A 15,000-nucleotide genomic window follows, 5' to 3' on the forward strand; every position below is an offset into this window, starting at 1 on the left:
TAATCAATTTTTATTTGGCTTAGGTTGATTGTATCCCTCCTTCGATGGCGTGATGAGAATCCGTCACTGGTGCTGGAGTGTGAAGTGGACGCATTGCGGCAGGATTCCCGTGGCTGCACCCCACTCAGCTGGGCATGTACAAGGGGACATCGCCACACTGCGCTCCTCCTCTATCGGTGGAATTGTCAAGCTCTGTGTTCTAGAAATCAACTTGGTCAAACTCCACTGCAGTGTGCAACAATTAATGGTTTGTTTTTATTTGAGAGATTTATATGAAGCTAAATCACATTTTTAGGGGAAGGGTCACTAATGAAAAGCAGTGTAATATTTGACATAAAACTTTTTTTCTTTTTATATTTGCAGGTCATCATGCATTAGCAGAGGAACTTCAGCAGTTAGAGAGACAGCGGGTACAGGGTGACCCCACTGAAGGCCTCCACCTCTCTTTGTCATCAGCCTCGTCAAGCTCTCAGCTCTCTACCTCAACTGCTACCACCTCCTCCTCCTCCACAACTTCCTCTTCCTCCACGACCTCAGGAGCCAATCCTAGCTTCACTATGGCAGGGATGGCTCACCAATCACCTGATGTGTTCCTTCGGCCTTCCCCGCGGAGGTGATTTGTGCCTTTCATATTTGTTTACTGCAGTTGATATACTGGTCTTTGTTTTCATAAGACTGTTTTGTAACTATATCCCTATTTTTTCAGATAAGAAAAAAAAGCTAATTATGTTGTCTGATGTATTATTAATGTAAATGATATATGTATATATATATATATATTTTTTTTTTTTTTACAAATAAACAGATGTGATTTCAAGAAGCAGCGCCATTTGAGTGTGGATCTGCCATTAAGCAGTGAGCAAGAACCAGCTCGACCAGTTGGATGTCCTTCCCCTGCATCATCAGGCAGTGACTCCTCAGTTCGACGTGGGAGGCTGATCAAAAGACCCTCAGTTGACTCAGGCATAAACTTGGCCAATGTTGACACGTACAAGAGAGCGAGCTTAGACTCTGGTCTGGATGTACTGCAAAAGTATTCCAGGTATCTTTTTCTTTTCTTTTTTTTTTAGCTTAATTTTAAACACATGAAACTGTTTGAATTATTGTATATTATGTAATATCCCCTCATAGATTATTCATTGTTTGTTTAAATTTTTAGGGGAGAAGGATCAAGTCCACATGTTTCGACACCATCCTTAGCCCTTGACAATACTGGGGACGAGATGCTGGACTCCCCCATGCCCTTCCAGTTCACACCAGGTAGAGTTTTCTTTTCACAGTCCAGTTTTGCTGTTTACACTATTTTTCAAAGAAAAATGTCTTCTGGTTGGAACATGGTACCTTAAAGTATCTGAACTCTTGGCTTTTTTATGTGGGGAATTTCTAAGATTTTTTCCTCTCTCAGAAGTAGAGATTGTTATGTTGTATGCTTCATATGTTTCCTCACAGCTTTTTGTTATCTAGAATTTCATCATGTCTGGCTATTCCATTTCTTCTTATATTTCCCTGGGCATGAAACATTTTGGAAGTATTGGAAGTCTCAAGGGTCTGTGTCTCCGCATGTCATGCACTGCTCTTATGCTGGGCCTGATTGCCTTTTGTGTTTCTTGAAGACATTCTCAAGTTGATTTGCTTAAGAGAACAACATCTCCTGTTTGTTGTTTTTTCTAGATATCCACTTTTGAAAGATGTTTATAAAATGTGCAAAACATTTAGAGAATATCAGTATTCTGCCATGCACACCAGGCAGGTAAGGCTTATAAGCTAATGTATGATTAAGGAGTAAATCATGCAGGTACTAAGACCATGAATGGTCAATATAGGAAATGGCAGTGAGGGTAGTGTTGGGGGAGGGAAGGGGAAGGGATGGGTGGGTCATCAACTACCCACAGATGACAAACCAAGGTAACTCAAAGTGGCATGGTTGTCGCAGGTGGAAGCAGCCAGGTCCAGACAGAGGGGGAGGAGGATGATCACTCTTCCCTTAGAGGTGAGGAACAGCCATCATGTGACATGTAGATGAGTACATACATGAACATCCACTACCATCACATGTACAGATCGAATCTGAGAATGGCTATATCTTTACTTCATGCAAAAACATGTAAAGCTCTCACACTCTTAAACCAATCATATATATACACACTACTTCTATTAACTGTCTAGCTACAGTATTACACAGCTAGTTGCTCAAAGTGTTTCCTGTGTGCTAACCAGTGTTAGTATTGCAAAGAGGTAATCTGAATGAGTAGTAAATATCATAATGTCTCCACTCTGGTGGCGTGCTTCATTATGTATATATCACACCTGGATTTGTATACTCGGTGCAGATTTCCAGAATGATGGGAAACAATGTGCTTTACTGTTTATATTATAATGTTGCATGAGAGATATGTAGCTATAGCTTCTTTATGCATGACTCTGCTCATCTCTCTCTGCAGCTTTGTTAAGAAGTAGGTGTTTAGGTATAGAGAAAGTTTAGTGCATGTCATTGTGCAGTGGTTTGTATAATGTCATCTTTCAGTGGCTCTTATTTTGTGTTATATGTGTATATGTGTAAATGTTACATTTTATGGAGTATCTTCATAGAGTAACTAGAAGTCAGTGTATGTAATATTATCTTTGTTGAATGTTTGAATAGTTGTCCAATTTGACAGTCTATTTAGTTTTTTATCCTGATTCTAAAAATCAATTACATACACTTATCTTGTTTGCTAATGGCCAGTAGTGGATTCAAAGAAGTTGGTTTTCTTGGTCTTCTATGAGATCTTGTCAGGTGATCTGAGTTTATGTGAGGCCTTAGAACTGCAATTTTGAATACATGGGTTGAATATAGTGCTGTACAGATATGCTTTTTCTGTCAGAAAACAAATTTATATTACTTTTGTGGGAACAATATGTAATGGATATGATTATCTCTCAATGATTATTTTTTTAATGTTATTTTATTTTCCTCCTTTATCAAAGATGTTCTGGGTACTGGGTAACATAAAAAAAAAAAAAAAAAAAAAAAATATATATATATATATATATATATATATATATATATATATGTATATATATATGTATGTATGTATGTATGTATGTATAGCAATATATTCATATGTAAATGCCAGACCCACCCATCAGTGAGGAAACTCCTACCCTAACTGAGGTTAGGATGGCAATTTCTAAGCTGAAGAGTGGGAAAGCTGCAGGCATATGTGATATCCCTGCAGAACTGCTAATGGCTGGGAACCTATGGCTTGCATGCAGTCATGACTGCCATCTGGCAATCTAGTTCCACTCCCCTGGACCTGTTGAGGGGCATGGTCAGCCCTCTCTGGAATGGGAAAGGGGATTGTTGGGCTGTAGCAACTACTGTAGCATTACATTGCTCAGTATACCAGGCAAGGTTTTTGCCCACATTCTTCTGAAATGGATCCATAACCACCTATTAAGGCACCAGAGACCGGAGCAGTCTGGATTCACTCCTGGCAAGTCCATAATAGACTGTATCCAAGCCCTTTGAGTAAGTGTGGAACATTGTCGTGAGTTCAGTCGTAGGTTGCTTACAGCCTATATTGACCTCAAGAAGGTATTTGACTCAGTGCATTGAGAATTGCTATGGGAGATCCTGAGACTTAGGGGAATTCTGAGACAGATTATTTGCCTAATAGCAAACCTATATACCAGTACTGAAAGTGCTGTAAAGTGTGGCTACTATCCAAAGTCAGTGCAGCGCAACACTGGGCAATATCAAGGTCTCAGATCTTGACTTTGCCAATGAAGTTGCTATCCTATCTGAGTCTCTGGAATCACTGGAGGCAGCTCTTGATGCATTTAGCAGTGAGGCAAAACCCTTGGGCCTAGAGGTCTCCTGGACCAAGACCAAAATTGAGGACTTTGGTTCATGTCTCTGGGCTGTCAGACCAAGAAGACAGTAGACAGCAGGAGCCATGAACTCGATCAACAAGAGCATTTGGAGGTGTTGGTATCTAAGCAGAAGGACCAAGCTACGTGTCTTCAAGGCCTTGATATTGCCAGTTTTGCTCTATGGAAGCAAAAAATGAATGCTATCTAGAGCCTTGGAGTCTCGTCTTGATGCCTTTTGCAACAAATCTCTTCATGTTAGCCCCTTGATGATATATATATATATATATATATATATATATATATATATATATATATATGACTGCCGCAATGGTCCAGTGGTTAGAGCAGTGGACTCCGACCCTCGTGGTCCTGAGTTCAATTCCCAGCCGCGGTAGTCGTAAAAATGCCTGCACTGTAACTATTGGCTCGAGCGCGAGAAGACGACATATTGCCTTGAGAAGTCAAACGCAGGTTTCGTAGGGAAAGTCACCACCGTCACACAAGTGTTTGAGCACTGAACCATGGTTGATTAGGAAGGGCATCCTATCAGGCAAGGATGGCACTGCCATATAACCTCTCAATAGTGAAATGAGAGAGGCCTATGGAATGAATAGCTGTTTGGGGGGGGGGGGGGATTATATATATATATATATATATATAGAGAGAGAGAGAGAGAGAGAGAGAGAGAGAGAGAGAGAGAGAGAGAGAGAGAGAGACAAGTAGAGGCAGAGAGGGAGAGAGATAGAAAGAGATAGACACTGATATCTCTGCTGCACTGCTTATGGCTGGGAACCTATGGCTTGCATGCAGTCATGACTGCCCTCTGGCAATCTAGTTCCACTCCCTTGGACCTGTTGAGGGGCATGGAGAGGCAAGCAAACATGGAGATTAAGACAGAGGAAAAAGTATACTCATTTATAAAGCAAATTATCATAGATGTAGTTGCAGTCTGTTTCCTACAGTGTACTTGATGTTAAACAGTTTGGTAAGTCCTTGTTGATAGTAACTTGAGCACCAGTAGATGATTATGCTATAGATTTCTGTAATAGTGGATCATCTGAACTGTCAACTTGGTTGTAATGTCAGAGTATGTCGCCTGCTGTGAAATGTGATAGAAAGCATACTAGATCACTAAGCTTTACTGATGAAAAATTTGTAACATTACTCAGTCAGATGTAGATGCTTCTTTAATATAATTACATTGCAAATTTGAATCTTGAAAGCACAATGAATCATCCAGTGCAAGTAATGAAGGCTGATATTTAACAGTATGTATTACAACATTTTTTTTATGCTGGCAGTAAAAGTGAAACTTAATCATTTGAATCAATTGATATGGTATCCCACAACTATGAATTCATTAATTCAAATATATAGGAAAAATGTGTTTTACCAGAAGATTTAGAAAAAACATTTATATATGTGTTACTGACCATTTAAGACTAATATCCTGTTCAACCTGCAGGTGTAGACAGTAGTTACGCTAGTCGTCGGGAGTCGTTAAGTTCAGAAATGGCAGGTTTGGCTGCGCCTGATGACAGTCGTGTCCTCACTCTTGCTGAGCAGATCATTGCCGCTCTTCCCGAGAGAATCAAGGTATGATCAGACTTCTTGTTATTGCATTGGGAATGATATTTCCTTTTTTTTATTGCTTGCCACATGTATAATGTTATATAAAAGGCTGTTTTATCAAAATAAAAGAAGTTATGATGAATATATATATACGTATATTTTTTATTTGTTTGTATGATACTATTTTTGAACCAGTAATTATCTTACTTGTTCATTTGAGTCTTTGTTCACATTGTTAACATGGCAGAGTGATGGAGAAGAGCTGATGCAGTTGGAGCCAAGCCCTGTTGCCCCAGAACCTCCGTCATCTGATTTGGACATGGAAGTCATATTGGATGAGCCGCCAGACACGACATCAGAGTTCAACTTTGAATTCTCTGATATCTCATCTTATAGGTGAGTCAGGCTTTTATATCATTATTAAAGTTTGCTTTGTAAATGTGATTATAGAAACTGAAGGTACATATATCTGCAGTTTATACTGTTTGCCCATTTGGAATTAAAGTTTCATTTTTTTTGTGTAAACACTCATACTATGATCATTTTTTTTTTTTTTTTTCAACAGAGATGAATAATATTTTGCTCTGCATATTACCCACTACTTTTCTTAAATTCTTAATCAGTAACTTCATCAAATTAAATCAATTCCAGTCTGAACAGCATATGAATTCTACTTGCAGATATATTGACGTAGGAACACCTAGCTCCTCCATGAGTCCAGCCTCGTCCAGCTGCTTGCCCTCACCAGCCTCCTTCACTCTGGAGAGCCCCTCACCCCCTCCCACAACGGCAGACTTCTCTGAATTCTTTCAAGCCTCGACCAAAGACTTCTCCAGAGACTTTTCTAATCTTACTCTCTCAGGTAAGGATCATATATATATATATCTGTATGTATGTATGTATATATTTGTATTTGTATGTATGTATATAGGTATGTGTGTGTGTGTGTGTGTGTGTGTGTGTGTGTGTGTGTGTGTGTGTGTGTGTGTGTGTGTGTGTGTGTGTGTGTGTGTGTGTGTGTGTGTGTGCGCGCGTGCACGTGTGTGTGTGTGTGTGTGAGTGTGTGTGTGTGTGTGTGTGTGTGTGTGTGTGTGTGTGTGTGTGTGTGTGTGTGTGTGTGTGTGTGTGTGTGTGTGTGTGTGTGTGTGTGTGTGTGTGTGTGTGTGTGTGTGTGTGTGTGTGTGTATGATATATCATATATACATACAAGTAGAATACATTGATATAAATGATGTGTGAATATATGTATGTGTGCATATATGTATGTATATATATGTGTGTATATGTAGGTATGTGACAGACGAGCAAGAGAGAGTTGATATTGAAACTTCTGTTTTTCAGACCGTGAGCAGCGGGAATTATATGAGGCTGCAAAAACAATTCAAAAGGCCTATAGGCTTTATAAGGGACGCAAGAGACTCCAAGAGCAAGATAAAGAAAGACAAGCAGCCATAGTCATCCAGAATTATTATAGACGTTACAAACAGGTATGAAATATATCTCTGTATAAATATGTTCTCTCTTCTCTCTTTTCCATTCCTCTTCTCTCCTATTTTTCTTCTCTCTTCTCCTCTCTTCTCTCTTCTCACCCTCTCTCTCTTTTTATCTACCTGTGCTACCATTGTAATACACTCATTTGTAATTTGGTCAATCCTTGTTGTCACAGTGAATATTGCAGCATCTTCATTGTTACCATCTCCATATGATGTGTCATATTTTTGGTATCATCACTGCCTGCAACTATTTAAACAATTCATAAACATGTTTTTTTGTCTTCATCCATTTAGTGTACATAAGGCAGTGCTATTGCTGAAAACAGCTTCACTAGATTCTCTATATCCATATGAACTAATGATTGCCTGCATCTGTGTTTCAGTATGTGTATTTTAGACAAATGAGCAGAGCTGCAACACTCATTCAGAACCAGTTTCGGTCTTACTGTGAACACAAACGCTTCAAGAAGAGTCTCGAAGGTGGCACTCATACTGGTGTAAATTTTTCACTGAGAGGATCCAGAGAGACAACACCTATACCAACATTAAAGTAAGTTTGATTCAGGTTTAGAATCATTATACAGAAAGAAAAGAGATATAGCATAATAGTAGGCAGCTTTTTAAGTAGAACATGCGCATAATTTGGATTAGGTTTAATACTCTAATGAAATCAGGATTAAATTTAGTTTGATTGAAATATATATGGAAGAAATAAGAAAAAAAGAGAAATTACTTATTGGTAAATAGTTTATAGTGCAAGAACAAGTACTAAGCTTCAAGCAGGTATTATACTCTGATTTGCAATATGAATAGTGATCTTACTTTGGTATAAATATTACAGACGAACATACTCACAGCGAAGGCAACATCAAGCTGCTCGAAAAATTCAGCAGTTTATGCGCCAGACAAAGCAAAAGTAAGTAAAGGCTTCCTAAAAGACCAGCAAATAGGGTAAGCTCAGAATATGTGGTGCATCAAGTGTGTGGTGATTTTGGGGTGTGATTCTAACTGGTTCAGCCATTCTAAATTATGTGTGTTGTATATAGCATTATAGTGTCTACACATTTTCCCTTTTTTTTGTAACTAATATTTTGGATACTAATATCATTTAGGCACACTGGTTGAATTGGCTTATCAAAGGAAGACAGCACTCTAGATCATGTAGAATTTGTGCTGCTGGTTTATTTTCTATAGTTTCCACTTCTTATGGGTTCTTGCATTTTTCAAACACTAAGAGATTTATGTGTTTAGGAGATGAGGCTTCTTTTGAGGGTATTCAGTGACAAACTTTGCTAGGAACATCATTTAGCCAGTAGTATGTCACCCAGGAGTCTAAACATTTTGACTACTTAGATATAATTTAGTTGGTATTAAACAGGCTAGTGTACATTCTAAAAACAGTTCTGGATAGGCATTTCTTATCTTGAGTTTCCTGAATATGAGCGATAGGAGAATGGTTAAGTGCTACTGAAAGATCATATTAGATTGATCGTGGAAATTGTGAACTGTGACTGACACTATAGTATCTGGAAAGTGTGTCATGCACTATGTTATGTTGAGTGGAAGTTCCATGAGAATGTGTCAATTTGCATGGATTCATATATGTATTTATGAAGATTTGTGATATTCGCTTGAGTAATAAATACTTTGTGGCATATTTTGATCAGTCAGTTTTTAGTGTGAAAATATGCTTGAACTTTCAAATAACAGCAACTTTTCATATCAACATGTTCAAGAACAATTTTGCAAATATTTTCTTGCTAAGAACAAAGTTTTTTGGAAAATAATATTTAAAAGTTTAACAGTGGAGTCAGACATTGCAGAGACTGAGTTAGGGACTTGGTAAGGGACCTCACAGTAATTATAGTTTCCTTTCACAGTAATATATTTGTGCACAGTAACATACTTAAGCTTATACTCCTTTCCTTTAGTACAAGAATACTGAGTATAAGATCATTTCAAAGAAATCCATCTGCAAGTAAAGCAGATTAACTGGAATGTTTTTGACAGGGATTGTGTGTATTTTCTTTTTCTCAATTTGGTATATTAAATAAGGAAAAATCTGCACTTCTGAAAATTATATTTTTCCCTTTGATTTTTCATTATGTAACAGTGAGCTGCTGTTTCGTTTTCTCACATGTATCTTTGAAAAGTCAGCTTTTGGTACAGCTGATTGAAGTCTTCACAGAGAGTTTTAGGCAAACAAAAATACTAAACATATGCATGCAAATGCAAAGAGTTATTGCAAAAGGAAAAGAAAAGAAGGTTGAAAATCTCTAGAAGAGCTTCTTTCTTGGGAATTGGACCCCATTATAACAGCTTTTTTTATTTACTGATTGGGCACTGGCCTATTCATCTTTCCTGTAGATATTTGTGCACTGAATTTATTGCTTATTTGGGTGAATGATTTCAGGGTGAATATTAATGGCATGTTTGGGAACTGTGTCTTGTTTTGGCTAAGATTTCAATGTCTGCTGGAATGTACAAGCATTAGAGAGTGACATTTTAACATCATATGAGCTGCTTTGAAATTCTTCTTTTGTTGTTGTTTACTGAAATGCAATAGGTTTACAGCTGTTTCTGTATTCAAAGAGTTTCTTGTAAACTTATCCCCTCCTAAAGAATCATCAGAACAAGTCCACAAGAATTCAAGTAGTATCAAAAAGAAAATATTCTCATTGTTTCAACAAGAGCTGTAAACCTGCCTGACTAATTTGTTTTTGCATGCACAGTAGCAATGTAAGTAAGTGTCGTCACGTGGTTGTTGTACTGGTGTAGTGCAACAATCGCTGTCCAATCTATATTTACTTGTTCTCGTTTCTTTCTCGTAGCAGCATATGGGAGTTACTAACGGATAAAACGGTGAGTTAGTCTGAATCAGACCCAAAGTGACAGGAAGTATTGTTTCAAGTTTTCTGTGTTTGATGTGTTGATGTTGTGTTGTGTTGTGTTTTAAAGTCACCACTCCCAGACATACAAACATCTGTAAACAACCCTCCATATTGTGCAGGATTATATATTAGCTTTTGCAAATTGCCTTAGTACAACTGAATGAAAGGAGACCAAATATATATCATATACAAATGACAGTAGTATTGAGAATATGAATAATAGGTTGTTTTGGTCTTACCAAACTGTAGTAATCATAATAGATTTGTTAGTTCTTCATGATAGGAGAATGATAATCAGAGAAGTTATTTGCAAACACTAATTTTTGAAGATTTCAGGAAAATAAAATGAATGCTTTGCATTAAAGTTCAATAAACATCCTATCCAGTCACCACAAACTAAACATGAATCTCAACATGTTTCTGCTAGGTGTTCTAAAGCTCCCCCAAAACCTAAACTAAATATTGTTGGAGTGGTGAGCTGTTTTGTGGGGCATGTAGTGGCAGTACTACTCTACAGTCCCAGTATTATTTCTCTCTTAGAGTTTTTCAGTATTTATTTGCATTAGTTTTTACAAGAAGTTTTTCATGTTTTGTATTTTTGTTTTATTTTGAAAATGTACAGCATTTATTTGTTAGTGTAATAAAACAAACTTTTTACTTCCTGTTTTTTTTTTTTTTTTTTTTTTCTTTCTTTCTTTTATGTTTTTACCTGTAAGTCTGGTATCAACTGGTGTAAAAGTATGAAGTAAAACCATAACTCCCCATGCACTTGTGTGTCATATAACACTTAGAAGAAAAGCACTAAATTACTGTGTTGCACCGCAAGATTTCTTGCTTGTTCTTTACTCAGAGAATTCCTGATAGTTGGTGATGGTCTCAGTGGTGTAGTCTTGAGAATGTAACTCTTTTACAATTAGTTTTCCCTACATCCTATGTAAAATAAAATCAGCTACACTTCTTAAATGTCTCGTAAAGGAACCGTAGTTTTGTTTTCCAAAGAGAGAGAGAGAGAGAGGGAGAGAGAGGAAGGGGTGGACATAAGCCCTGAAGAGAAGCATTCTAGATTATTATTTGGATCTTGGCACTTCAGATTACAGAGAGAGCGAGCGCAGGCGGCAGAAAGAGAGAAAGTGGGCCAGGCGGCGGGCCCGGGGTGCCAGGGACCAGCAGTGGGGGGAACAGCAGCAGTGGGGGGGCCAGCAGTCACAGCACAGCAGCCTCTCCCTCCCCCGGCCCTTCTCCACCAGCTCCCTCCAGCACGGGCGGGCCCCTCATCGGAGCTCTCCCTCCGCGACACAGACCCTTTACTCTCGAGCACAGCCCATGCACCTGACCAGTGAGTGCTCCTGGAAACCTGGCCAAGTTGTTTTTCTATTCTATTCGGCAGAAATAATAAGTTATTTAGTTTGCAGTTTGTAAGGAATGTTCTTTATCATCCAAGACCCTTATTCACTTTCATGTATTATTTTCTGTTGGTATAGAGTTTGATTTTTTTCTGGTACTGCTAAAAGTAAGAATCTTATGTGATTATCAGTTGTCTGGTGCCTCTATATTACTGACTTCCATATATAACAAACAATATAACTTATATGTTTCCACAATTTCCCTCCCCACTAGAACTGACCATCAGGACTGTCATTGAAGCTATTGGATGGGAGAACTGCCAAGCCTCCTTGGGTAAAGGGAAGCTAAGCATGAAGCGTCGGTGCTCAAGTTTTTCATGTGGACAGGACCTGAGAAATGTATCAAGACTGATGAGTGTTCAAAGTGGTGCATCACTACAGTGGATGGAGCTGCCAAGGGCTCTGTAAGGAAGTGGAGATGTGCTCCACCATCTGGTATCTGCAGGACTGTGGACATGAGAGATGCAGGGATAAGGGACAGTAACTCTGCCACTGTGTGTGCGCCAGCTCTAGTGACCTTAACAAGTCAAAAGTTTCATTTGCATTGTGATTTGCCTTTCTGATAGCAAAGCTATAGTAATTTCAGTGCATGTGTAAGGGAAATCTTTTTTAAAAAGGTGTGAATATATGTATAATGGTTATAGAAAAAAGGTGTATTATGCTGCAAACCAGACTGTCTAAATTGAATATCAGCATCTTTACCTTGCTGATCCCAAGCTAACATCACTGCCTGTTATGATTTTGCTTTCAAAGGAAATCTAGCCTGAACAGTAATTCTTGCTTACATCCCTAAAGAACAAAAAATAAATAAATAAATACATATTCTGTAGAATATGAATATTTCAGTTGAACGTTTATTCAGTCACACTAAATGTTTACTTGTTAAAATCATTTCACAAAATCTCTGACTACCTCATTTGAAAAGTATTCCTAAGACACTATCATGGATGAAGAAACCATTGTGATGCAGGGATGGAGTTGAATATTCCACATTTTAGTAGACTAAAATTGTATACTGATTTGAAATGTTGGTATCAAAGTTCCTTTCCTCATGATGTGTATATGTGTCAGTGATGGGTTGGGAAAGTATTCAGGGGTGAAATGAACAAGTGTGATAACCATTATATACCCAGTGAGACATAATGATGATGTATCTGATAATAATAGGGATAATAATTTTACATTCACATGAATTATTATGTTGATCTTAAGAGAAGAATTGGCATATTTCTTGCCATGTGTGGAGTGTGGGAATATATCCAATGGGGAATTGCTTTTTGAAGGATTGTAGTCAAATGTGTTGATTTCCTTTCCTGTATATTTTATTATTGATTTCTCAAACTTCACTATTTTAAAGCATTGTACAAATTATTCCCATGCATCACTGTAGCCAGAATAGTGCATAAAAACAGGAAGGCTTATATGGCAATAATACTGCATAATGTTATTGGAGATAAGTTCTTCCATAATATTCCTTTGGCCTTAACATTTGTTTGAAGACATGTACTTAACAAAATATTTATAAATAATTACATTGTCAGAAGCAAACTATTTTTAAAATTGATATACTTGATATTCAGTGTCATCAGAATAGATGGAAGGTTTTCCCCTTATATTTTGACATATGAATTTCTTATATACTTAGAGAAAGATAGCTTGAGCTAATGTGCTTTCAGTGAGCAATTGATAAAGTCTAAAGCGGTAAGGCTTACTGATAAATATATGTGTTACCCGTACCGATTCAGCCAATTTGAATGGTGAGGCGAGTGTGACTCAGCCTCCCTTGGCTCGGCATGAGAGGAGAGATATGACGCTGTTGATGCTACGGTACAAAACAGTCCAGGATATGTGTGGGATGTTGTTGCTATCCCTCATGAGAGCACTGTTCAAGTGCTCTGGTGTGGCACTTGTGGTGTTTTGTGGTTCACAACCGAGGCCGGTCCTCCCAGTGCCACAGAGTCCTGGTTTGTTGTAGTTGGGTTGTTTACCAAGACGCCTCATCTAGTCCCCCCTCGTAGCGAGCAGTTAGTGACCTACCCACCATTTTCTACTAGATGAATATTAGTTAGGCATTTTGCTTTTTAAAGAAAATAGAGAAGGGAAGTATTTTTCATTCTGCAGTGCTTGATTCAATCTTCCCTTACTAAATATCTATTTTTCTTGCTGGAGAACAAAGTAATATTATGAGGGCCAGGAACATTGCTGGATGTCTGACCAGTACAGGTCCATTTTCTCTTATTCATAATAGCAGTTATGTATAGACATACCAGCTTTTAGAATTTGTCTCTAGACTCAAAGTAAATGCTTATTTTTCTTTACTTGATTTACTCTTTGAGTCTGGAGACCTCCTTGTCTTCTTGATTACTCTATCATATACTATATAGAGTATTTTATCCCAAGAGTGTTTTGCATGTAGTTTGATCCAACCCTGTGATCAATTGTTTATTTTCCCATTCTCATTCCTCTCTGGAGAGTCAGAAGCTTGGCAGAGTGGCTTATTAAACAAATAATTGGATCATGATGATCTGCAACCATTCATTTCATTGTGAATTGTAGAAATTCACTGCCAGTATTTGATTTCACATTGTACTCCAAAGTATTATGAATATTTGTTTGGTAGCAGACAGAGAATTTCGTAATATTTTTAGTACCACATAAACATAACAAGAGTCACAGTTGCAGCATAGTTATTTACAATCTTTCTTGAGTTTAGGAGCATCAGAAAGGGGAATGCTTTGAATTCACGGTTTAGAGTTCAAATCCTCTTGATCTCCTTGGTACTCCAGTTTCACTGATCATGTCCTGTGGAAAGTTTAAGGAAATATAAACTGCTGCATTTGACTCCAATACTCAAAAGCTTTTAAACTAGGCAAGTGCAATTAATATAATTCTCAGGATGGTACATGTCAAACAACAAGCAATGAATCAGTGAAATGAAGATTGCATCTGATGGCTCACACCTTATATCATCATTTCCATTATCTTTAATAACAATATTCCATAGTTCATCTGTTCATCATGGTGCACTTCATTTACTAATTAGTTGCACTATATCTCAAAACAGTATTTTATGCAAAGTATTACAGTCTGGTAAGCTTGCTCTGTTTGAGGGTTCATGAAGATTGTAGACAATGTAGCAAGCAGTTTGTCCACATAAATTTTATAGGGCATAATTTACATTTAATTTAAAGGTATGTGAAGGCAGATCAATGACCTCTTCAGTAATGATAGACTAGATTGAAACTTAATCAGACTCATTTTCTTGTCACCATACAAGTTAAATAAGTCTTCTTTCAGTACCATTTTAGTATTGGAATCGGCAATCCCACAGTGAATGATCTCTTACAATGTAGTTGATCCTTGAGATGGAAACGGAGGACAGTTGTATAGGTTTCCTCCAATAGATTGGATGGTATTGTTAGGATGATGAGATACAGCAATTAGCCAGTCCATGCTTTTTGGCAGTCTATTTTTCTGGCAACTTATTTTCTTCTTCATCTGTAGTGTAGTGGAACAAAAAAGTAGAGTTAATGGGTTTCTGTACTCAGGCCACCTAGAGACACTGCAGATGGTGTTAATGTTTTACAAATTTTTTTTATCATTAGCCCACATCAACAATAATTACACATTAAGAGCAGGTTGTCCCCTGCATCGGAATTAAATCAAAATAATTTCAGTGTCCTAGGTCGTTTGGAGTCAGAAACTAAATTTTGATACCTTGCCAGAAAGGGTGCTCATTACCTCTGATTTGAGGGGATATAAAGAGCCAAGTATCAGGAAAGTTCT

The 15,000-nt window shown here is 37.7% G+C and overlaps 1 protein-coding gene across 6 annotated transcripts in view; it reads left to right on the forward strand.

Moving 5' to 3' along the window:
• LOC125043568 (calmodulin-binding transcription activator 2-like) overlaps positions 1-15,000 on the forward strand; it is a 33,193-nt gene that overhangs the window by 17,191 nt on the left and 1,002 nt on the right. For 4 of the 6 annotated variants that reach the window (XM_047639765.1, XM_047639766.1, XM_047639772.1 and 1 more), the window contains 13 exons: positions 24-247; positions 364-613; positions 806-1,042; positions 1,160-1,260; positions 1,934-1,990; positions 5,321-5,451; positions 5,675-5,823; positions 6,108-6,289; positions 6,769-6,914; positions 7,304-7,470; positions 7,762-7,836; positions 10,902-11,147; positions 11,429-15,000. The exon at positions 11,429-15,000 is cut by the window's right edge and continues 1,002 nt beyond it. In XM_047639765.1, the coding sequence (XP_047495721.1) occupies positions 24-247; positions 364-613; positions 806-1,042; positions 1,160-1,260; positions 1,934-1,990; positions 5,321-5,451; positions 5,675-5,823; positions 6,108-6,289; positions 6,769-6,914; positions 7,304-7,470; positions 7,762-7,836; positions 10,902-11,147; positions 11,429-11,453 (1,990 nt within the window). In that variant the 3' untranslated portion in view covers positions 11,454-15,000. The other 2 variants (XM_047639770.1, XM_047639771.1) reach the window with 2 other exon arrangements.

This window comes from Penaeus chinensis, chromosome 34, assembly GCF_019202785.1.
Source record: "Penaeus chinensis breed Huanghai No. 1 chromosome 34, ASM1920278v2, whole genome shotgun sequence".
NCBI lineage: Eukaryota > Metazoa > Arthropoda > Malacostraca > Decapoda > Penaeidae > Penaeus > Penaeus chinensis.